General features: G+C 39.3%; 1 protein-coding gene across 1 annotated transcript; it reads right to left on the reverse strand.

Moving 5' to 3' along the window:
* Nucleotides 1-3,499: 3,499 nt before the first annotated feature.
* Nucleotides 3,500-11,827, reverse strand: Psmd7 (proteasome 26S subunit, non-ATPase 7). The gene is made up of 7 exons (XM_005318380.3): nt 11,634-11,827; nt 9,661-9,752; nt 8,723-8,815; nt 7,974-8,071; nt 7,369-7,449; nt 5,351-5,442; nt 3,500-4,488 (listed from the first exon to the last, which is right to left on the reverse strand). The coding sequence occupies exons 1-7, from the start codon at nt 11,705-11,707 to the stop codon at nt 4,044-4,046; spliced, it is 975 nt and encodes a 324-aa protein (XP_005318437.1). The 5' UTR covers nt 11,708-11,827; the 3' UTR covers nt 3,500-4,043.
* Nucleotides 11,828-24,565: the final 12,738 nt, after the last annotated feature.

Genomic DNA, 24,565 nt, shown 5'->3' on the forward strand with positions numbered 1-24,565 from the left:
AAAAAAAAAAAAGGTGATGATGTAGACATCGAGGGAATAGACACTGTTGAAAAAGGTGTGCCCCTCAGATGTCATCTAGGCAAGACTGGAAGAGTCTATAATATGACCCAGCATGTTGTTGGTATTGGAAATAAACAGGGACAAAATTCTTTTTGTATTTTTTATTTTTTATCTTTTGGTATCAGAGATTGAACCCAGGGGAGCTTAATCACTGGGCCACATCTCCAGCCCTTTTAAAATATTTTATTTAGAAACAGGGTCTCATGAGTTGCTTAGGGCCTCACTAAATTGCTGAGGCTGGCTTTGAATTCGCCATCCTCCTGCCTCAGTCTCCACTGGGATTGTAGGTGTGTGCTACTGCGTCTGACAGGGGTAAGATTCTTGCCAAGAGAACATTGAGCATACTAAAGAGCCAAGATCATGTCTAAAACTCAAGAAGCAAAATGATCAGAAAAAGAAATAAGCCAAAGGAAAAAAATGTGCCTTGGTTCATCAGCACATAGCCAGCCTGCTCTACCTAGAGCGGCACTCTGTGACAACAAATAGGAAGGAGCCCTATTTGGGCTTCTGGCACTTTTGTTCTGTGAGTTCATGGTATAATAGATGGAAAACAAAACAACCCCAAATCTTTGGTTGCACATTAAAAAAAAAAATTTTGAATGGCAGAGAAAACCTTGTATATTCATCCTCAAAGCAGAAGTGTGGGTAGAGTACAGCAAGGGTGGAATTTTTTTCACCCGTACACTCTCCAGATCCCTTTATAATCTTGCCTGGATGGTTGCAGCCCAAAGAAATGGCAAGAAGTGACCTGGGGGGCGGCATGGGGGAAGGTCCCCAATTCTAAACTGAACTGGGAATCTAGTATTTCTCTTGCAAAGAGGTGAGGTTGTCAATGGCGCCATCTAGTGTCAAAGAACAGACTGCCTCCAAAGGCGAAAGATTGATTAGAAATCTTTTGGGACCTGGAAACATCATTACTTCTATAGCTTCTTCTTCTTTTCTGCTTTCTTATTTTCTTTCCACACTTTTCTTCCCTGATTTCTGAGTTAATTTTATCTAGTCCTCCAACAAAAGTAGTTATTAGTTTTTTAGAAGATCTCAACTTTCTGTTGCTCCCAAGCAAAAATGCATAATGTCAAGAGTTGAATTGGCACATGAATATGCAAATCAGCACTTGTCTATATTATCTATAATATTTGGAATGAAATTCCTTAGGATAATTGAGAAGTTTTCTGCTGTGGATCACATAAATTATTTCTTCTTTTTTTTTTCCTTCCCAACATGTCCCATATTCTTCCCATTTCCTGAGAAAGGATAGATGAACTCATTTTATTAGTGTATTGTAGTTCAACAACCCTAATTTACTCTCAAGCTTTGTAGATATTTTTGTAGAAGAAAATGGCTGCTCATAACTTCCTGTGAACATCCTGAGGCCCAGTGTTATAATTTATTTGAAGTGAAATAATTGTGTATGGTTGTAAAGCGTGTTCCAGAAATTAGAGTAGAATCTGGATCTCTAAATCCTGCTGGAAAGATTTGCTTTGAGATTTTGCTTAGCACATTGAAAAATAATACGTAAGTCACTCAATGATGACTTAACTTTTGTCCCTTTAGTGATTGATGACCTGAGCCAAATTAAAGAATGTTAAACTGGACCAAACTCTTGTTCCACTTCTGATAGTTTTCATTAAGGGTAACCTATAAGCTCAGGAATATATCAGATATTTTGAAACAGAAAATGAACTCCCTGTAAGGTGTGATACAAGCAGGACTCTTAGTCACTCTGAAGATGTTGGAAAGTGGAGGTGAAGCTAGTGTGCAATATGGAGAGGAGAGCCATCCTTGGGCTCTGACTTCTTCCAGGGTACTTTTTCAAAGTTCTCAAAAATAACTGAGAAATCTCATTTTGAGACACTGAGACTGCACAAACACAAGGTTCCATTTTAGGTGTGGGTCATGGGTTTTGCAGTTAAGTCAGCTGCCTTTTGTAGAAGGAGGACTTCATCAATAGCCTACTAGGCTCATCCTTTTATACACAATGAGAGCACTTTGGCCTAAGTGCCTAGTGGCTTTACTGGCTACAAAATATTTCCTTTAGAACTAAAGATCCTGTTAGGAAAAATATCAATTTTGCCCAAATGTGGGCCAGACTTTTAAATATTAACAAGACCTGGGCATTGTCATATTCTTACGTACTCAATAAATATTCCAGTCATCAAACTGTGACAAGCTTTAAGGCTTGTGGTATTGTGCTGTATCACAGGACCGTGATAAAGCTTTTTCCTACAAATTACACTATTAAAGGCACATCTGAATCCTGTGGCCTCAGTTCAGGTGTGCACTAACCACCTTACCCTTACTTACAGGACCCACTCCTTAGGTGACTTTCCACATTCCCCTGCCTCATCTCAGATCCATGGCCTTCTGGTTCTTCTCCCCATACCTGCGTCACTCATTCCCAGAAAGCCAATGGTTCAGTTTCCCTTTCTTATGTCAGAATGTTCTAAACATGGCAACCAAATCTCAGAAGCTTCTTCAACATTCCCTTGATTTTTGGATCCATCTGATGTTTTTAACACATGTATTTCACGTTTCTTTTATTCAGTTAGCTGTCAATCAACATGAAGTCTGACTGCTTCATCACGTTGAGGAAAATAACTTCATGAACTGGTTTGAGACTCATTTGACTTTTTATTATTTTATGGTATTTTAAAGGTTTTATATTTATTTATTTCTGGAGATTTAACTCAAAGGCTCTGTACCACTCACCCACATCCCCAGACCTAAGTTGCTAAGGCTAGCTTTGAACTTGTGATTCTATCTCAGCCTCCCGAGCAGCTGGGATTATACATGTGCACCACTACACTAAAGTTTTGAACATTGATAATCCACATGGTGAAGTTGAGAACTTTTAAGGAGGTTCTAACAGCTCAAGAAAGGAAATTAATAATCAAGATGACTGCTGTGTGTCAAATGATTGTTACCTTGATTAATTGGTTTCACTGGAGCCCTGTGCACGCACTCTGGGGAAACTGTTCTATTCTTAGTAACATCCCAGTTAACCTTGAGCCTGATACACTTCAGACCTGTTGCTGTTGCAAATCAATGTGTTTCTGTGGAGCAACTGTTCTAGGGTCTTGAATCTATTACTTCACAGGTGAAGAATCTGAGGCACAACCTAGAACCTGGGACTTTCTTGAGACAGGGTCTAAGTTGCTTAGGCCATTGAGGTTGGCCTTGAACTTGTGATCCTCCTGTTTTAGCCTCCCCAGCTGATGGGATTATAGGTATACACACTGTGCCTGCAGAACCTGGGACTTGGGGACAGTTCTCCCTCTAGCAGTCTGCCTGCTTTATTTTTATTTCAAGGACTGAGACCCTTTCTTTCATAAAAGATATGTCTAAAAGAATTCTTCAAGGCGGTTTTAATTAAACATCATCTTGCTTCTGAAGACAATGGACCTTTACTCCCAAAGCCAAAAACCACTAGAACACAGACTTAAAAACCAAGCCATTTAATTGTGTCTTTGAAGGTAAACAATACATGAAGCTGGACCCCAAGCCCTGATAATGCCAGAGCTGCAGGTCCAAAATGTGATGTGGTTCTCAAGAGTTCAGAAGTGTCAGAACTCAAGGTTTACAAGCCAAAGAATGTACAGGATCCACACATTCCGTTTAGCAATTTTGCCAATTATCAGAAAGAGACTCCCCCCAAGAATCTCTCAAGAGGGGAAAATTCAACTCCTGTTTATAAAGAATGAAGAGTACCAAAAATGTTGTTGTTTGTCTCTTCACTTTTCTCACAATCTGAAGCCTGAGCTATCATAATCCCCAACGCACAGCAGCTGAGGCTGCAGTCTGAGTTGGAGATCAGTCCCTCTGTCATTTACATCACATAATGCCACAGCAAGAATGATCGGAGGCAGAGAGCTCTCATCAGGACAGCCTTTTAACAAGCACTGAAAGTGAAAAAGAACCCTCTAGTGGCACATTGATTTAGTTTATAAGATTTTAATTTACAAATTAAAAAAAAGCTACATGTTTTACTTTTTCTCCTTTTTCTCTTCTTTCTTCACATCACTCTTTTCCTTATCTTTATCTTTCTCTTTGTCATCTTTCCTATCCTTTTTGCTCTCTTCTTTTTCCTGCCCTTCCTTCTTCTCTGCATCCCGGTTGGCAATCTTGTTGTTAATGAGGTTGTGCAGGGCAACTACGGAGCGGATCAGCGAGGCCAAGTACACCACCACCATCTGGTCGTTAGTCTTCAGGTAAAAGGCCTTGACAAATTCCTGCAGGCTGACGTCAGGCAGCAGGTTGAAGACGTCCTGCAGCTGGTAGATGATCTGGTGGTTGATGGGCAGCTTGCCTGTGGCTACTTTTTCCAGATAGCTCCTGATATCCAGAAGCTTGGAGTTCAGTCCCTTCAAACCATGGACTTGATTTGTGATTCGCTGGGAAAGAGTGCCCACTGTAGTGTCTTTGATGTCTCTGTAAAACCATCACAAGGAAGGAAAAAGCATAAGGATATCTTATTACTATGTAGGTTTTCATATTCTAAGAAAACACCAGATTTGTAGGGAAGGGCAAGCTTCAAAGGAAAAAAATGTTTCTTCCCATTTGATAGAGTTGGATATAAAGCACCTTGATTCGGTTTTCATTTGAGGGCCCATATTTTATCTTTCTTATCATAGGACCTTTTACAAAAGATATCTGTAACAGCTAAAATGAAACCATTTTTACTTAAATAATTAAAAAAAAAAAAAGATTGTTTAGGCCAATAGTTCAGATTTGCAAATAACTTTCTGGAGAAACTTCTTATTAAGGAGCTCACCACCTCAACTTACCTGTTCCTATGAAGGATAGAATTTTCTCTAACTGCACTTCTAGAATGTGAAGCTTCAATCAGTTATTGTAATTTTCAGAATTAGAAGGCTGACAAAAAGTATGACCCTTTTCAAATAAGGATTATGTAGATGAGAGGATTAAAAAACAAACAACCACAAAAACAATCCAAGATAAAGATACTCTGTAGAAACTGGACTGTTAACTGGAAAGGACATCAAGTAGAGAACAGACCTGCGTTCACGTCACACACCTGCTCCTATTACAGGCTTACATTTTAACTCAAGATACTTTAGAGATGATCTGGTTCAAGCACCTCAATTTATGGGCAAAAACCCAAAGGCCTCAAAAGGGATGGTGATTTGTTCAAAACTAAACAATTGCTAATGGACAGCCAGGACCAGAACCAGAACCAGAACCTGGGTCTCAAAACTCCTCTTAAGTCTCTTCTTCACACCCTGCATTATCCTGGGCAGCTAATGATTCTGATGCTATAGGAAGACCTCACCGTAACAAGTGTTCGACCCCAACTTCCTCAGCTTCTTCTGCTCCAATTTCACTGGTCACATGCTCAAATGTTTTTGAAGTTGGAGTTCCATCCTAGCAGAAGAGGCATAGCAGTTGTTATTCACCTCCAACAAGCAAACTGGCATGCATTCCCTTTTACACCTTGAGTCTTTTCTTAGTCAGATCATTTCATGTGCATTTACCAAGCTGTCCACAGTAAGAGTGGGTCAGGTTTACTTTGAAAGCTTAGCCTCAAAGCTAAAATTACCATGGTGGCATTCAGTGATGAGGTCTGTTGGGGCATCATGGCTAGGTTATTTGTCTGTTGTAGTGGCCACTGAATTGTTTTCTGAGGAAAATCTTTTTTGTTTGTTTTTAAGAAAAATTCCTGATAATTCCCTCAATCCCACACTGGAGATGAATGCTCATGGAAGTCTCAGGTTGATTTTCAATGGATATTGTTCTTTCTAGAATGGATAAAATACAGAGTACTTGAGGTAAGCTCATACTGGAAAATATGAATTTTAGCCACAGCACCAGAAATAATGCAATCAGAATAAGTGGTTTTCTGGTGGTCTTAATGAAAGGATCCAGGGGGGATATGGTTCACTGGATCATTTAGTGACTAACTGATGAGATTCAAGGGATACTTTTCTTAGACCTACTGCAACAAAGGGGTATGCATCTCATGTAAGGGCTAAGAAAATTCTGTAGCCAGAATCCTTGGCTTCAAAATCTGGCTTGCCATGCATAAAATAAGGGAGCTGCAGGATCTTGGGCAAGTCACTTACAATATGTGCTATAACATTAACTGTTGTTACTTTTCTGGTCTTACCTTCTCATATGACCCTTAAGTGCCTTTTGTCCTCTATTAAGCAACATCTGCACTGTTATGCATATGTGTGTGTGTGTGTGTGTGTGTGTGCGCAAGCACGCAGCCTCAATTCCTTTATAAAGAAGCAGTGTTAAAAATTAACTAAAATCAACTGGATGAAGATCAGGGATGAAAGCATTATTGCAACCAGGCAATAACTTTGGATCTAAACTCCCTGGGATTATACAAAAAGAAAAAGAGAAGGATAGGGCTTAGTGCAAGGAAAATTTACATATTCTTTTCCAAATTGAGGATAAGGATAAATATTACATATCTAAATCCAAAAGCAGTCTTTAATCCATTTCTCAAACTCTTGGCTTTCGAAAGTTAAGACTGAGCTTTTTGGCAGATACCCTAAATACAAATATTTTGTGCTCATAACATATTTTTACATCAAGTCCTACCCTAAAATTTGTTTTCCTAGAAAGAGGGAAAAACTACATTCTGGCAACTATGCACTTTTATATCAATACAATTCAGATGTTAATGATCATAGAGGTGTGTCTTGGCAGCTCTGAATTATTCCATTTGGAAACCCATGATTTAGTCTATAGGAACTGGGAATCCTCAGGGAGAAGAAAACACCAGCACAGAGGAAGCTCAACAGTAGATACTGTATGAGATTACGGCCAAGCTTCCTGGATCCCATATTTCCTTTGCTGTGAATATTTCTGAGTAATCTTTTGACTATTCTGAGCCTCCATTTGTTTTTTGAAAATAATTTTAAATTTCCTTGGTCCTCTCTATTTCTAAAATTTGGTGATTCAAAAACTCAAGGGGAAACAGGTGTGGTGGTAGGAGACAGGATGATTGTGAGTTCAAAGCTATCCTCAGCAATTTAGCAAGGCACTAAGCAACTCAGTGAGACCCTGTTTCTAATAAAATACAAAATAGAGCTAGGGATGTGGCTCAGTGATCGAGTGCCCCTGAGTTCAATCTCTGGTAGCCAAAAACAAAAATTAAAGCAAAACAAAAATAACAACAAAAAACTCAAGGGGAAAAAAATCCTAAGAGCAAACTGTTAGCAGAAATCAACTATCTTCTTTTTGTTAAGAAGATCTGACTTGAAAATGGAAAAGAAAAAATACTTATCACCCAAATGAGATGCCAGTCTCATTTCCTGAGTTCACAGCAAGATGACTTACATCATGAACTTCTTCCACTGAAATATATGCTTCTGTGGGTAGCCCCAGGTCCTTTGGCTTCACATCAATAATGACCAATACCTGGCAAAGAAACACAGCTTAGCCATCTACATTACATTTCACACAAAAGGGATAATTTCAGCCATTCTTGTGATGATTACTAAAGCTATTTCATTCAATCAGAAATGAGACAAAATTTTAAGCAAAAATGAATTTATATTTCAAATTATTCCATTGTTTGCTCACTCTGTATTTCCCTCCATGTAAAAGCTGAGGTCACAGAATGTGGTTGTTGAGCACAAGGAAATCGGTGTTAAGATGGCAAAAATTTCAATCCCCCATCTCAGAATATATTAAGCACTGCAAACCTCTGTGTTCTTGTTTATAAAGAGAATATACAGTTACCGAAAGTATTGTCAGTAACATACCAGGTACTTAGCAGGCTTGTGTTTACTAAATCCATAAGACTATAGAATACTGCACAGAATGATAACAATCAACACAACAAACTTACAGAGAAAGTGCAGTGAACTGATTCACTACCCAAATCTATCTTCAGAGGCTCCTGAATTGGCTGGCAAGAGTTTTAAAAAGAGAACACTTACTGAGTTAGGGCAGTATCTTTTCATGAGTTCATTGATGGCGATGTCATTCTTATGTAGTTTAGGGCCTGTGTGGTACCATCCAACTATTCTTTCTCTGGCTAGGAAGAAAAAACTAGGTTTTAGTTGTTTCATCACCATCTATACAACTTGCTTAAGAGTTATGTCCTTTACCTTTTTGAAATTTCAGACATCTATTTTAAACCTTGAAATTAGACTTATGAAATCTAAAACTCAAAAACAGAATTTTCAAAAAATAGGTAGTGTGTGACCTAGAGATATCTACTTCCTCGACTAGTTTACGAGACCAGTCATTCATGAAACAACTAGAGAACAATTCCAAGGCAATATATAAGCAAATGCAAGTTCATGTCACATATGCAGTAACTGCAGAGTTGTGGGAATAAAAATTTCCAAAGCAATGTGGCTGCTGTGATGAAATAACATGAAAGTGACACATGTGAGAGAGGCATTTATGCTGGCTGGTGGTATCAAATCCCCTGGGGGCAGTGGATGTGATAGCCCTCGATTTTCTGATGAAATCAGAGGACAATCCCCCAACCTCCTGCTCAATCCTAGTGCACAACCTGGCCATAAATTACTATTGTGGTTTTTCATTATTCCACTTCAACTTCATTGCTCTACTATCACCAATCTTACTTAAGTTTAGCTAAGTGAAAGGGCCCTTGACATTAAACAAATAGATTAAATAAGTCAACATCATGCCATAACACCTTCTTAGAAACACTTACCATTAACCTTCTTAAACATTCCATACATGTTTTCCAAATAATCATGATCTAAGAACCAGACAGAATCATCTTTGTCATCTTCATCAAAGGGGACTAGACAGAAAAAAATTAAGATTTACTGGATAAAACCTATAAAAAGTACACATACTCTTCAGTTTACTAAAAGGCCCATCCTTTCCCAGTATTTCTCATTTGGCAAACTGCCTCACTGGCTGCTTCTTTTAGACACTAGAGTTAGTGACTTTTAGTCCAGAGGTCATACTGGTATTTGTTGTTGCTTCTTTGATCATAAAAAAGCACATGTAGTACTGGGCATGGTGGCACACAGGTATAACCTCAGCTACTTGGGAGGGTGGGGCAGGAAGATTGTAAATTCAAGGGCGGACTGAGTAACTTAGCAAGATCCTTTCTCAAAATAAAAATAAAGGGGCAAGGGATGTACTTCAGTGGTAGAGTGCTTGCCTTGCATGTGTGAGGCCCTGTGTTCAATTCCCAGTACTGCAAACAAACACAACAACAACAAAAACAATAATATATGGAACATAAAAGTAAAGTTCTTATAAGGATTCACAGTAAAGTAAAAGGTTAAAGGTCTCTGTATCTCCTCTTGCTCTACCCATGGCCAGAGTTAAAAAGTTTTATACAGGGGCTGATAGACTACATGGCCTGTTCTAATGGAATACAGCTACATTTGTTTGTTTACACATACTCTGTAGATAATTTTGAACTTCAACAGCAGGAAGAGCAGTTGAAATGAAGACCACAAAGCTTGCAAGTTAAAATATTTAGTGGTCTGGCCTAGAGTGTAGCCTTTGGTCTAGATCAGCATTATGAAATAGAATCTCAAGGCTGTAAAACACAATTATAATAACTATTTATTTTGAAAAGTAAATCGACATTTTAATGATGCTCAGAAAAATTTAAATTTTCTCTTTTACCTGCAAAACTGTTGGACACATCAAGTACTTTCTTTTGCCATGACCCCAAAAGCACACCAACAACGCGCTTCTGGTTTCCAACCTTGCCGATTCTAAATGAGAAAACAGGTGGTCAGTCTGGAGACATACAGTTACAGGACCCCAACAGTTAAGATAGTTAATGGCAAATATCAACAGTTCAGATACAATTTGGTTTACTTCGTAATTATTCTCCCTAAACAAATGTAATAATATTAGGTTAGTATGCAATATAAATATAAGGAGTAATTCATAAACTTTTGAGCTTTTACTTACCATCGACTGCAAAGTAATTCATGCTCGGAAAAATTTAAACTTTATTTTTTTCTTTACAATTCTCCTATGCTCCTTTGAACTTTCCTCATCTTCTCTATCCTGAAATATCTTCAGGAATAAAAATGCTAAAGTAGTACCGGTATTGTGGCCTGGGTTCTACATTGCAAATTTTCTGGAATGTTCCCCCATGCCTACAAGCCCCAGTAGATTTACTTTATTCTTTGTAAAGAATAGGTGCTTATAAAGTGATTTCCAACCAATGGCTTGAGTGGGCTACTTGTGGCCTCTCTGACTGGTGTAGTGGGGAGAAGTCAGGAGTGAGTTGGTGACTAATCACAAGAAGAGGACTGAATGGGTTAGATTTTACTTTAGAATCTCAAATCCATTTTAAACCTCCTCAGTGATTTTCTAAGAAGCTACAAGTGTATCACTCTTCAAGAATTCTTTAACCATTAGTAAATGTTAAGACACAATACAACTCAACACTAAAGAAAGACAGAAGCCTATAAAATGAATTACATTTCATAAGCAGTTGCTAGTTTCACATTGCTTTAACTGCAGTATTTTTCTAACTGTACAGTTTGGTAAACCTATCAGTAATAATAAGTTTGGATCAAAGTTAAGGATTCTGTATTCCTGGTGGCTCTTATACTTTTTGAAGCTGTAAACACTTCAAAGGAAACTTCCACTGGCTTTCTTTGGGTCTACAAAAATCCATTAAAAAACAACAAAAAACTTTACATGTGTATTTGGCACAGCAGCTAGCAGCATCTGCCTGAACTATGCTCTTAACCAAGTGTCCCATGGGAATAAAACAGTAATTATTGTACAGTAGAAAAGTCCACATATCCTGTTAGGCTGAGGCTTCAAGCAATGGAACTGAAGTGGGTTTTGTAAACCTCATCAAGTCCTGAGTTCGTGTTTGGTTCCCTTAGTCGTACAAGGCAGGAAAATGGGCGCACAGTAACCAAGACTTTACAGCAGATACTCTCAACTGAGTCTTTCCATTGCTAATTAATTATCTTGTAAAATTTCTGAACGTGTGCAACAGGTCCAGCAGGATAGACAGCTCTAAAAAAGTAAAGGTGGCAGGCACTGGGAGCTTACCAAGTGATCTGTGGGATGTTTTCTCACCTTATTTACTAATGCTCCATCTCTAACTGATCTCGTTGTTCAAAGAGAAACTGACACCTCGTCTACATTTTAAGATAGCATCAAACCAAATCCCACCTAGAAAATTTCAGGGGTTATCACCACCGCCCAACCGGGATGCTATTCCGGATGCGAGAACAGAATTCCGGTGGCAGCTCTCAGCGGCTCAGAAGCGCGGGGCTGAAGCGCTTCCTAGGACACCAGGTCTTTTTGTTGAAAAGGGATGGGCGAGGTGACGGATACGCACGAGCCTGGAGGCAGGGGGTCAGTGCCAACCGAAGCCTGCCCTTTCCTCCATACTCTAGCACCATCCAGCTTTCGTTGAAAGGAACAGGCAACCCGGGCCCCCGAGTGGCGGCGGGGACGCGGAGCCGGGTCACTCTGGCTTCATGAACCGAGGCAGGTCTGCGGCCGTCTCACCTGCGTCCCCAGCCTGGCCGCGGCCGCCGCGCTGTCCCCAGCGTGCCGGTGACTCAGCAGCCCCAGCTCTGCCGGCCCCGCTAGGCCGCCCCGGGCCGTCCACTCACCGGTTGAAATGATCCACCACACTAAGTAGCACCAGGGGGTGGACCACCACCTTCTGCACTGCCAGCTCCGGCATCGTGACACACCCCGCACGCCAGGCTCGGCGCCCTAAGATCCGCAAATACCGGCAGCGGCAAAAACACCCGCGGATCCGCCAGGCCCAGCTCCTCCTCTTCCGGTTCGGCAGTCACCGCGCAGTCTTCTTCCGCTCCCGGAGTGCTTCGCGCAGATTGCCCGCACTGTCGCTAGGGCCGCCATGTCGAAGAAGGGAAAGGGCCGGAGAAGGGCGGAGCTGTTCTGACTTCCGCGGCTGGCGCTTCTCCGGACTTCAAACCTAAAGGGACATTGGAGATTAGACTGGGTTTGGGGTACCAATGATAGAGTGACTTTAATGTAGTCAGGGTTTTTAATGTGTCTGCAATTTGGCTTTCTGTTCAGGTTTTCCACTCTATCTACAAGAAAGTTAGAGCTGGACATACTCATAATTAGAAACTCAGTGTTATCTTTAAGGAGAAATATATAGTCATGTTAAGGGAAGGAGAACCGTGAATTATCGAATCTATCTATTTCTATAATTTGTCAGGTACTTAAACATTTAATCCTTTGAATTAATGTTTCTGGAACTTTGATTATGCTTATAAATCACTGATAGGTCTTGTTAAAATACAGATTCTGATACTATAGGGACAGGTTGGGACCTGAAGTTCTGTGTGCCTCACAAGCATTCAGGTGAAGCCTATGCTGTGTTAATAAGGCTTGTAACAACCTTAGGAAGTAGGTATTTTGTTGTTTTACAAATGAAAGATACTGCTCCCATGATGTGCTTTTACTGACCACTTTGTTTAAAATTCTGTTTTTTGCCCAGTAGCATATGCTTATAATCCCAGCTACCTGTGAGACTGAGGCAAGAAGATTAAGGTCAGCCTAGGCAGATTCTGTCTCTAAATAAATAAAAAGGGCCAGGGATGTAGTGCAGTGGTGGACGGTTTTCAATCCCCAGTAGTTAAAAGAAAAAAAAAATCCATCTTTCTCCCACTACTTATCTCTGCTTTAGTTCTCTATGGAGTATTTACCAGTTTTGAGCAGATGGTGAAATTTACCTATTCTCTCCTTTTCAGAAGATAAACTCTTGTGCAGTTCACTTTTATGTTTTTCAGTGTGTTGAAAAGTGCCTAGCATATAGGAGGCACTCGGCAATTATTACATGAATGAATGATTAATTATGCAACTGAAATGGAAAAAAAATGAAGACCCAGAAATCAGAAAGGACCTTTCCAGGATTCCATAGCTGGTAAGGATCAAGCCAGGTTTCTGTGATCCCGGTTCTTATGCTCCTGATTATACTACTCTGAGGCAGAAGAATAGCATCTGTTTCATCAAGATGCTGAATTTCAAACTTTAGCAGTTGTATCTTATTTTACCTTATGTTCACATTGCAAATGTAGATTAAACAAGTTCTTTAGAGACTTCTTGGGAATCTCTAATCCTGATTCACTTGAAATAGTGTGACTTTGAATTTAAAATTCATTCAAGTTACAGGTGACCACTATGGAAAATGGAGAATATTCAGATACAAATAAAACCACCCCAAATCTTTCCACCTAAAGAAAAACCCATTATTGACCATGGTCCAAACTGCTAAACCTCTTCTTCCAGGAACTTGGGTGTTAGCTTCCTAATTGATTTTCCAGCTTCCAGTTTGTTCCTGTCCCATCTGCGTTGCCCTCTCTGCAGCTGGACTTGTTTAAGAAACCCTTTAATGGAAAATTTCAAGTCTTCAAGAGTAGAGAGAATAGAATAATGAACCCCACAAACCCCCCTCACTTTCCTCACCCGAGCCCCCAGTTTCTCTCCTCAGAGCTGGTCACTGGCTACCAGTTTCTGGTGAATCCTTTAGGAATTAAAAAAAATAAGTACCTTTCAGCAACTTTGCACATTTAAATGGAATTAGTTAAAATTCTGAACAATGCAAATTTTGTAAATCATATATCACCAAGACTTTTTGTTTTAAAACAGCAATTCTAGGTCTATATCATGGATAGATGCATAGAATGGATTGAATTTCTTTAAAACAGGCTCTCTCCATCTGCTCAGGGATCCAGCTATAACATCACAACCCTGCAGCCTTTGTAAACCTGGAATGGGCAAAAGCTGTCTCAAAGGCGTGTCTAGAATAATTTTTCCTCTGTCATATAACTCTTTTCCACTCTAAATTTGGATTCTTCTATAAGGAGTGTCTCTCAGGTTTTTCTCAGTATTCATTTAACAAATATGTATCAGTTACTAACAGTGCCAATGTTTTAAGCACTAGTAACACAGAAGTACACAAAGTTCTTTGAACTTGTGGTCTTGTGGAGGGTGATAGACTATAAACAAATAATAAATATAAGTCCCATATAATATCCTATATATGGTAGCAGGAGCTATGCCAGTTCAAGTCAGAGCTGCTTGCCATGATCTGCTGTGGTGGCTCCTGACTCTGAGGTCTGGTATGTTATTTTTTTTTTTTTTCTGACCACTAAGATTAATTAGCAAGTGTGATGCTGATAGAGGATTCAGAAATATTCCTACTTTTCTGCTTTCTGTCTTGAAATGCTTATTCTTGGACCCCTGAGCCATCATCAGATAGAGAGGTCTGTCTACTTGGCAGGAGAGACCACATTGAAAAGAGGAGGAATGTCTGGCTGGTTCCTAGCTGTTCCAGCCATTTCAACAGAGATGGTAAAAATGTGAATGAAAAAGCTCTGTGGATGTTCCAGCCCTAGGAGATGCCACACGGAGCAGAAGACCTGTCTAGATGAATTCGACCCAGAGTGTAGGATTCTGTGAAATAATAAATCAATGTTGCCATTTCATGTCATTACATTTGGGTGGTTTTTGATGTAGCAGTAGGTGACAGAAGCACCAGGCAATTTTTGCAATCTCCGTGAACCTAAGTTTTTTGTCAATATGTTATCTGCTACTCAAGGCTTTTCATAGAGTAGCTGCTCAATAAATGCTACTTCTGGCATTTTCTCAATGTGCTTTGCTTCTTCCACTTTCTTATTTGAGGGTTATTTAGGTCTGTCACGGAACATTACTCAGCTCAAGTGCTATACTCTGAAGTTGAAGAGATTCCTAAAGTAGGCAGATTTTGGAAGCTCACTGGAGCATGGAGAAACTGGAGCAGCCATCTGGCAAAGGATAAACTCTTGACACCTCTGGCATCTTTCCCTAAAAGTTTGCTTTCTTTTACCTCCTTCTAGGAAGACAGGCAACATGGGCTGTGTGTTAGATACAGATTTGAATTTTGCCTTTCCTGTTTACTGGCTACATTATTTTAAATAGTTGACTCATTTTTCTAAGCCTCAATTTCCTCTTTTGTAAAACAGGGATGATAACAGTGGCTGACTCACAGGTGTGGGAGCCAAGATGGTGAGATGACTGCTGTCCGAGCAGAGGTACATGTCAGACAGTACAGGCTGATTATCCCTAATCTGAAAATCTGAAATCCAGAATGCTCCAAAATCCAAAACTTTTCAAGTGCTGACGTGATGCCTCAAGTAGAAAATACCACACTATGAAACTTCATTTTAGGCATAAAATTATTTAAAGTATTGTATAAAATTACTTTTAGGCTATGTGTATGAGGTATATGTGAAACATAAATTAATTTCATGTTTAGATGTGGGTTCTATTCCCAACATATGTCATTATGAATATGCAGATATTCCAAAATCCAGAAAATCTGAAATCCAAAACACATCTGGACCCAAGCTTTTGGATTAGGGATATTCAAGCTGTAGTGAGAAATAAGCTTTAACTGGTTGGACTGTACAAGCCCAGAATTTTTATTGTAAGTTAGAAAGTGATATGATAAAATGGTATTTGGGGGAAGATTAGTCTGAGAATAGTATGCAAAATCAATTCAGAGGAGAGGAGCCAGAAATTAGGAGGCATTTCAAGTAATTTTGGCATGAGATGATAAAGACCTGGGGTGGCAGAGGGAACAGGGAAAAAAAAAAAGAGAGAGACCCACTTCAGAGAAAAAGATGGGGATTGAGTGAAGAAGAAAGATGAAGGAGTGGATGAGTGAAAAGTCTCTTCCAGGTCCATGACATCATTGCTCTCTGCTGATTCCCTCCTTGAACTCATGTTTATTTTTTTATTCTTATTTTTCGACAGTGGGATTGAATCCAAGGGCGCTTTAACCACTGAGCTGCATCCCCAGTCCTTTTTATTTTTACTTTGAAACAGGATCTTGTTAAGTTGTTGAGGGTTTTGCTGTGTTGCCAAGGCCAGCCTTGAACTTGCGAACCTCCTGCCTTAGCCTCCCAAGTTGCTGGGAGGTATGCGCCAGGCACTTATATCTGTAGTTTTTTTTTTCCCTAAGTTTTTAATATGAGCATTTGGGCTAGCGTTTGCAGCTTATACAAAGTTGTTTAAAAGTGGATGATCCTTGGGGCTGGGGATGTGGCTCAAGCGGTAGCGCACTCGCCTGGCATGCATAAGGCCCAGGTTTGATCCTCAGAACCACATACAAACAAAGATGTTGTGTCCGCCGAAAACTAAAAAATAAATATTAAAAAATTCTCTCTCTCTCTCTCTCTCTCTCTCTCTCTCTCTCTCAAAAAAAAAAAAAAAAAGTGGATGATCCTCTGGGGAAGGGAATTGTGTGTGTGTGTCTTTGTTCTGGGCTTACTGGACTTGAAAGCACTTCTCACTTAAAATTTTCATCCCCCTCAACTTCATAATTAATAGACATAATTACTTACCTATTTTATATTGGAGTCCCACGACTGCTCAGAAATTTTGACCTCCACGTCTCTGATGAATGACTGGGAGACAGACATGTGCTCTGAATCTTCTCTTCCTGGTGTGTTTAGGGAGGTTTTTTCCTCTTCCATTTTTTTACTGGTGCATTGTACTTGTACATAACAGTGGGATTTGTTGTTACATATTCATACATGCACACAATAGAACAATATGATTTGACCAATGTGATTCCCAGGTTTTCCCCTTTCTCTCTCCTCCTCTCTGCCTCTGGTTCCTTTCTTCCACTCTCCTGGTTTCCCTTTGATTGCCATGATAGTCTCCCTGCCCCACACTTTTCTTTCCTTTTGCCTCTAACCTTCATATGGGAAAGAAAACACATAATCCTTGATTTTCTGAGTTAGGCTTGTTTCACTTAACATAATGTTCTCAAGTTCTATCCATTTTCCTACAGATAACATAACTTCATTTTTCTTCATGGCTGAATAAAACTCCATTGTGTAGACATGCTACATTTTATTTATACATTCATCCATTGCCAGGCACCTAGGCTGGTTCCATGGTTTGGCTATTGTAAATTGTGCTGTTATAAGGATAGGTATTCATATATTACCATAATATACTGACTTTAATTCTTTTTTAAAATTTTATTTATTTATTTTTATGTGGTACTGAGGATCGAACCCAGTGCCTTACAATTTTCAGACAAGTGCTCTACCACTGAGCTACAACACCAGCCCTGAATTTAATTCTTTAGGATAAATATGGAGGAGTGTTATAGCAAGGTCATGTGGTAGTTGCATTCGTAGTGTTTTGACAAACATCCTTACTGATTTCCATAGTAGTTTTACTACTTTACAGTGTAAAAGTGTTCCTGTTTCTCTACATCCTCTCTAGCATTTATTATTGTTTGCATTCTTGACAGCTGCCATTCTAAATGGAGTGAGATGAAATCTGTGAAGTTTTGATTTGCACTTACCTAATTGCTAAAAGTATTGAATATGATTTGCACTTACCTAATTGCTGAAAGTATTGAACATATATTTCTTTACCATTTGTATTTCTTTTTTTTTTAATATTTATTTTTTAGTTGTAGTTGGACACAATACCTTCATTTTATTTGTTTTTATGTGGTGCTGAGAATTGAACCCAGGGCCTCACACATGCTTGGTGAGTGCTTTACCACTGAACCACAACCCCAGTCCAACATTTGTATTTCTTTTGAGAAGTATATGTTTAGTTCATTTTTTTTTGCATTATTTTTTTTCCAAATCAGATACAAATGTCAAGTCCCCTATTGGTCATTTAAAAAGAATGCAACGTTCTCCTGGGAATAGTCCTTTAGATTTTTCTAGCACCTCATAAGAAAAGTAAAAAAATAATTAAAACATTCTAGTCCTTTATTAATCAAGGTTGATGACATACAAGAAAACATCAGGGAATGAAAGATAAGATTTTTATTGGTAATATATATAGGCAAAAAGCATTTTAGAAAGATATATGTGTGTCTTTGAGCATTGGAATGTGATTATGCTATAATGAAGTTGTCTATCCGTTTTAATGTATGTAGGTTATTGTATATATGTAATGGAGGTAACCTTTGGGAAATTATTAACATGCTTTCTGTCTTTTGCTTTTTCCATACAAAACATTTACTCCAGTTTTTTGGAGACATCCATCTGTGGAGAAGGTATAAATCAAGAAGTAAGTCAGAGAAAATATTTAACTTCAGACATGAAAAATAGAATTATCCAACAAATTAATAGCTTTTCGGAAAACTAGGATGTTGTCCTCAGAAATAATTCTCTAAGTCTTTGTATTCTTGTTTTCATACTAGGTTGACATTCTCAGTTTGTAGGTCTTTCTACAGTTTAAACAAATGCCCTGCATATCACTAAGGCTTAGTTGAAGTCAGTAAGAATGAAGTAGGATGTGAAGGAGTTAAAACAAAACCCCAAAACCATTCCCTTTCCTCTCAAGGGAAGCAAAGAAAGAGGAAGAGCAAGGTTGTTTGATGTGAGAATTTTAGTTTTCCTTCTTTGGGTTTATCTCAGAGAGCAGGAGGTATGTGAGATGGATGAGGGTACCAGAAGGCCAGGAAGAATGTCTGTCTTGCACCTTGCTTGGGACTCTAGAAGATCTTAGATTGCTTTTGTGTCCATTGGGGCACGGCTCTGTTCATTTGACGGCACAGTGAGTGCAGTGGAACAAAGACTCAGGTTTGGCTGCCCACAACAGCCCTGGTTACCATGTTGCATGGACAGGACACTCAGATAGCAAAAGTAGATGGCCCTGATGGTGGGGGTGGATCTCTTCTCTGCCCCGAATTCTACAGCACAGGATGCTTGAGATTGCTCTAACCAGAGTTGCACATAAGTGGCCTTGTCAGAAATGTGGATGCCATTCTAGATTTTCTATTCCCTTTTCACAGAAACACAATTACTATAAGCTCCTGCTTGTCACTTTCTGTCCCTTGCCTCTTCTAGTTTCCTGATGCATCACCTGAATGCCAGCCATAGTGGAAGTTCCCCTATTGTGCTTGCTCATATGTGCCTTCATGCCTTTGCACACATGTTGCCTGTGTGTGCAGTGTCCTTCTCTCTGTTGAGTGTGTACAGAATCCCTAACTCATCCTTTAAGTCTCAATTCAGGAACATCTGTGAGGACCTTGGCCCCCAAGACAGACTCCAGCACTTCCCCTACAGTCTTCTTGTGCTTACAGTCTTAGCCAAACCTGTTTGTTTGTAGACTCCCACAGTGGAATGAAGGGGAGGGATTTTGAGGTATTCAATTTTTTTTTAATCTGCTGTGGTTTGGATATGGTTTGAGTATGTTTCCCGTAAGTTTGTGTGCTGAAAGTTTGGTCTTCAGTGCGAAGATATTGAGAGAAGATATGGATGGGACTTTTAAGAGGTGGGGCCCGTTGGGAGATTAGGTCCCTGAGGGCATCATCTCTAGAAATTAATGTTGTTCTCATGGCGCTCTGGTTAATTCCTGTGAGAGCAGATTGTTATAAAAAGACTGAGCAGGGCGCAGTGGTACATGCCTGTAATCCCAGCAGTTTGGGAAGCTCAGACAGGAGAATAGTGAGCTCAGCGCCAGCCTCAGCAATGGCAAGGCTCTAAGCAACTCAGTGAGACGCTCAGCGCCAGCCTCAGCAATGGCAAGGCTCTAAGCAACTCAGTGAGACCCTGCCTCTAAATAAAATGCAAAATAGGGCTGGGAATGTGGCTTCGTGGCTGAGTGCCCTTGAGTTCAATCCAGGGGCCTAAAAAAATAAAAAACTGTGTCTGGATCCTGAATCTCTCTGGCTTTCCGTCTCATCCGTGATCTCTCCTCTACTCCACCATTGTGATGACATCTGCCCTGAGACCCTCATAAGAAGCTGAATCAATGGGGCTTTTGTATCTTGGACTTTTAGTTTCTAAAAGTGTGAACTAAATAAACCCCTTTTCCTTATAAAATACTCAGCCTCCTGGTATTGTATTAAGGTAACAGAAAATGGTCTAAGACAGTATCTCAAGGTAGGCTGATGTCAAATATTTAATGACTCTTGGTCTTAAGTGTTTGTTGAATGAATGAAATTAACAAAGCCATGTTTTTAGAAACTTTTAATATTTTTATGTTTTACTTTTGATAGTTCCCAGGAATGTAGGTAAATTAACATTAGTTTTGCTAAGAGACTTGTACAAACTGTGCTGATTTTTCAGTTGATTCTGAATGTTTTTAATTTTTCCTTACCTTTGAGGAAGCCTGAATGATTGTATATCTGGCCTTCAGTTTGTCTGCTCTCCTCTGCTGACAGTTCAACCTCTTTAAGGGTAGGCTTTCTGTTTGGCTATATATGGTATTGTACAGTGATGTGGGACTCTTAATAAATGTAAAAAAACATGAAATATCAGTTTAAAAATAATACTTTGTGAATAATTAAATACTAATATGAAAACATTACTAGATACTTCTTCAGAAAAAACCCGGAAGGAAATTGATCAAATTATTAACAGTGGTTGTCTTGAAGTAGTGATAACAAGTAATGTATTTCACTTTTTTTACTATTCTGTCTTCTCATTTTTTCCTAATATATGTAATGTTTTCAAATGAAATCACTGAAATTATGTTTTCCTGTTAGCAGGGTGATAAAGGATAGTGGTTAATAGTGTGTAGCATTTTAACATCCTAAACTGTAAAAGAGGGTAGTGATACAAAGGCTAAATATACTAATATACCTGTGTTTTAGTCAGCTTCTTGTCAACATGTCCAAAAGACCTGATAGAACAACATAGAGGAGCAAAAGTTTCTGTTAGCTTTTGTGTCAGAGGTTCAGCCCACGGTTGGCCCACTCCATTGCTCTGGGCAGGAGATGAGGCAGAATATCATGGTGGAAGGGTGTGATGGAGGAAAGTAGCCCAAGGCATCGCAACAGAAAGCAGAGAGTGCTCTGCTCACCAGGGACAAAATATAAACCCCAAAGGCATGTCCCCAGTGACCCACCTTCTCCACCCACACCCCACCTGTCTACAGTTACCACTCAGTTAATCAGTATCAGTGGACACCACATATCTGAACCATACCAATGGTATTAGCCAGTCCACTCTAGATTGCTAGTAGTGGGCCCTACTCTAATGAGTTAAGACACAAAGGAAAAGTCATTTCTCATCTGAATCCAGAACTTTACATGAAGTGTCTCTCCTCACCTCTCAGCATCCTTTGGTGTTTTGGCTCCATTTTCAGATCAGTTTCCTACTAATGACCAGAAAACAAATGGCTACAGATAGTTATAGGTTTAGATCTTTAAAGGGAGGGAGATCTTGAACGCCAAACCTTTATTTGTGAAACTTAATTGGCCTTGCCAAGACTGGGGGCCATCTCTAAACTAGCCATTGTACCTAGGGGAATAGAATTCTTCAGTTTGGAATCAACTTCGGGATGGGCCAACTGGAATGGATGAGGTCACCAGGATCACATGGAATGGAGAAGGGCAAGGATGCTGACTGCAGAAGGGGGAGTGAGAGTGGGCGGTCAGGCAAAGCCTATCCTGTGAGGTGCAGAATGAGCTTAGCACCCTTCTTGTTACATGGTAAGAGCTTAACAGATGTTAGACACGGTCATTATTAGAGTGCAGAGGTTTACCTGTTATAACAGGTAATAAGAATTTTGTGTTTTTATTACCCGATGTTTTCTTTTTTTTTTTAGTTTTTTTTTATTGGTTGTGCACAACATTACAAAGCTCTTGACATATCATATTTCATACATTAGATTGAAGTGGGTTATGAACTCCCAATTTTACCCCAAATGCAGATTGCAGAATCACGTCAGTTACACATCCACAATTTTACATAATGCCCAACTGATGTTTTTTTATTTTTAGTATCTCAGCAGAATAAGAGGTGAAATTCACTCTTGCCTTTACCAAGTATTTCTTTATTTTTTTGCCTCAGGTATTTTTAGTTGATGAAAATTGTGTTTTTTACAGTTCCTTTCTCTAAAAAATTGCACTCATGATCATTTTAATCTTTCCAATGTCTGTTTGTTGTAGAAAGACTTGATTTGTTTAAAGAGGTTTCCATGTTTCGTGCCTTATTGCAAGTGATGGCCCTATATGTTGGCCTTGGATACTGACGTAGCTGTTATTCCTCTTTCTGTTGTCATATTTCATTTAACTGCAAATTAAAAAGAACTGAAAAAATTACAGCAATTTCTAGTTCACGTCCAGGAAATAGAACTCTCTGCAGGAATCCTTACATGGTAGAAATATGTTAGAAAATCATTTCCATTGTGCTTGGAGGGCCTGGATGGTCACCATGGAGCACAGTTCACCTCTCCCGGCTGAAGCCCAGACCGACCGTAGAGCGGAGACGGTAGGAAATCTCTCATCTGAAGAGTTAATTTTCTATCAGGATCAGTGTTGGAGGCTGCTATGATTAAAACAGGACACTTTAAGAAGATTGGTATAGGAACACTTGTAACAGCTGACTATAAAAAGAAAACCCAGGAGGTCAGGTTCAGTTTTGGGAGCCACTTTGACTTGAGTCTTACAAAGCCTTTATTTTGAATTTATCTCTTCCTCCCATTGCACAAGCTTTTGCTTTAACTAAAATTGATCCATGAAATTAACATAAATAAGCAAAAAAACCTTTTTTTTTTTTTTGGTGCTAGGGATTGAATCCAGGGACCTCTTATATGCAAGGCAAGTGCTCTACCACTTAGCTAAGTGCCCCTGGCCCATAATTTAGTTTATTTAATGTTTTAAGGTCACTTTTAAAAAAATCATTGTTGCCATTTTGATTCTTTTCAGAGTTGTTCTCCATGATTGTATAAAAATTAAATAATTTTTTTCCTTCTCAAGTTTTACCTGACTTTTAGATGTGATCTGTGGTTTTGGTACCAAAACAAGTGCAAAGTTTGAAAACAGATAAAGTTTTTCATAATTTTAAAGAAGGAGATGTTTTTCCTTATTTTCTTCAAGACTGTACATAAAAGAAGCATTTACTGATAATTTGAAAACCTGAGGCAATAATATTAAGTGACAGCCACTGGATGGAAACCACAATCAACCATAATCCTGATCTCTAATGTGGCAGCTAGTTTCTGGGGCACAGGCACACACTCCTGATTTGGTTGGAGTGTACATTTAAGCATCATTTTAATGCAATTAGGAAAACTATTGAGAGGGACTTTGAAGCCATTTAAATCATATTGAACTTGGTGTACTTCATGTTGTGAGAGTATATTTAACAACATGGTATTTAATAATACCATGTATATTTAATAATATCATGTTGCTAAATATACTGTTTGCTAAGAAATTGGATCTGAATCCTTTTCACTGGACATAAAAATTTAACTATGTAAGGTAATGGCTATATTAATTATCTGATTGTGACAGTTATTCTACAATGTATGTGTATTTCAAAGCATTGCATTGTACACCTTAATTATATATGATATTTATTGGTCAAGTATACCTCAGTAAATCTGAAAGAAATAGAACAATGTTTGTCAAAACTAATGCTAAATTTTTGCTCTTTGCAATAATAAAAAAGGGAGAAAATCTTTTAAAAAATCAGTACAACTGCTCATATAACTTAGGAAATGTCCTTCATTTTCACACAGAAACCAGAAGAGAAAAAGGAATTAGTATGGGTTCTGGTAATGCCTCGTTATCCCTGACATACTCTCCATTCTTCTAAATTTCTGCAGTTTGTTTCATATCTTAGTAATTATCTGCTGTGTTTTATCATCAAGATTATTTCAGGTAATAATCAGTAATCAATGTCAGAGCTATAAAGTACAAACCAGCTTTATTTAGGGTCTTAGGATTTTCATTTTTGGGAGAACCCAGATTTAGGTAAAACCAAATTGTGTTCTGAAGAGAGAGAGCAACCGGCTTGGGTTGAAGAAGGAAAAAGCCTACAGATCTGTGGCCCACAGATGGCTGATTCACTTGGGGTCATGGCTGCAGGCAGCTTGATTCCGGGTTGGTGCAGCCTGTGGAATGGTCTCCTGGATCCATTTAGGAATGCTCTCTCTCTGACCAAAGTGATTCCATCTTAGATAGACTTTTCCATACTTTTGCAGTACCTCTTACCTGCGCTGTTCCTGCATACCACCCTCCGCCCCCGAAGCCAGGATCTTCACACCATCTTCCTCATTGCTGGCATTTTTACAACCCCCCGAAAGTGAAGTGCTTATGTTACTTCCTTAAAATTTTATTAAAGCCTTTCTAATGCCTACAGGATAAAAATCTGAATTTTAGGAAAGTATCTGGGACCCTTCCCAACCTGATCTCAACCAATCCCTTGGCCTCATTTCCTAGGGAACTCACCCTCTGGAGAACCGATCTGGAATTTTAGCCATTTCAGTTAGTTGCTCTCTGTGATCATTCAGGGACCCCTTACACCCCCAGAGCTTTCTAGGTCTTTCTGAGGGCTCTTCCCGAAGGTCATCGCTTCAGTTGCAGCTTTCCTTGCCTTCCCCAGGCATCCTCTAGCGGCATGGCACTTTGTGCATACCTCTGTTCAGTTTGCTAGCAGTGGTTCATTATATCTGTGTCTCTTCTGTCCTCTGTGTATATGTGTGAAGGCAAGTACCACAGTGTTCTTATCATCTGCACCTAGTAAGAGTCGGGCATTTGTTAACCATACTGTGTAACTTGGGTAGTATGTTACAAACCACAATATGT

Source organism: Ictidomys tridecemlineatus, chromosome 15, assembly GCF_052094955.1.
Source record: "Ictidomys tridecemlineatus isolate mIctTri1 chromosome 15, mIctTri1.hap1, whole genome shotgun sequence".
NCBI lineage: Eukaryota > Metazoa > Chordata > Mammalia > Rodentia > Sciuridae > Ictidomys > Ictidomys tridecemlineatus.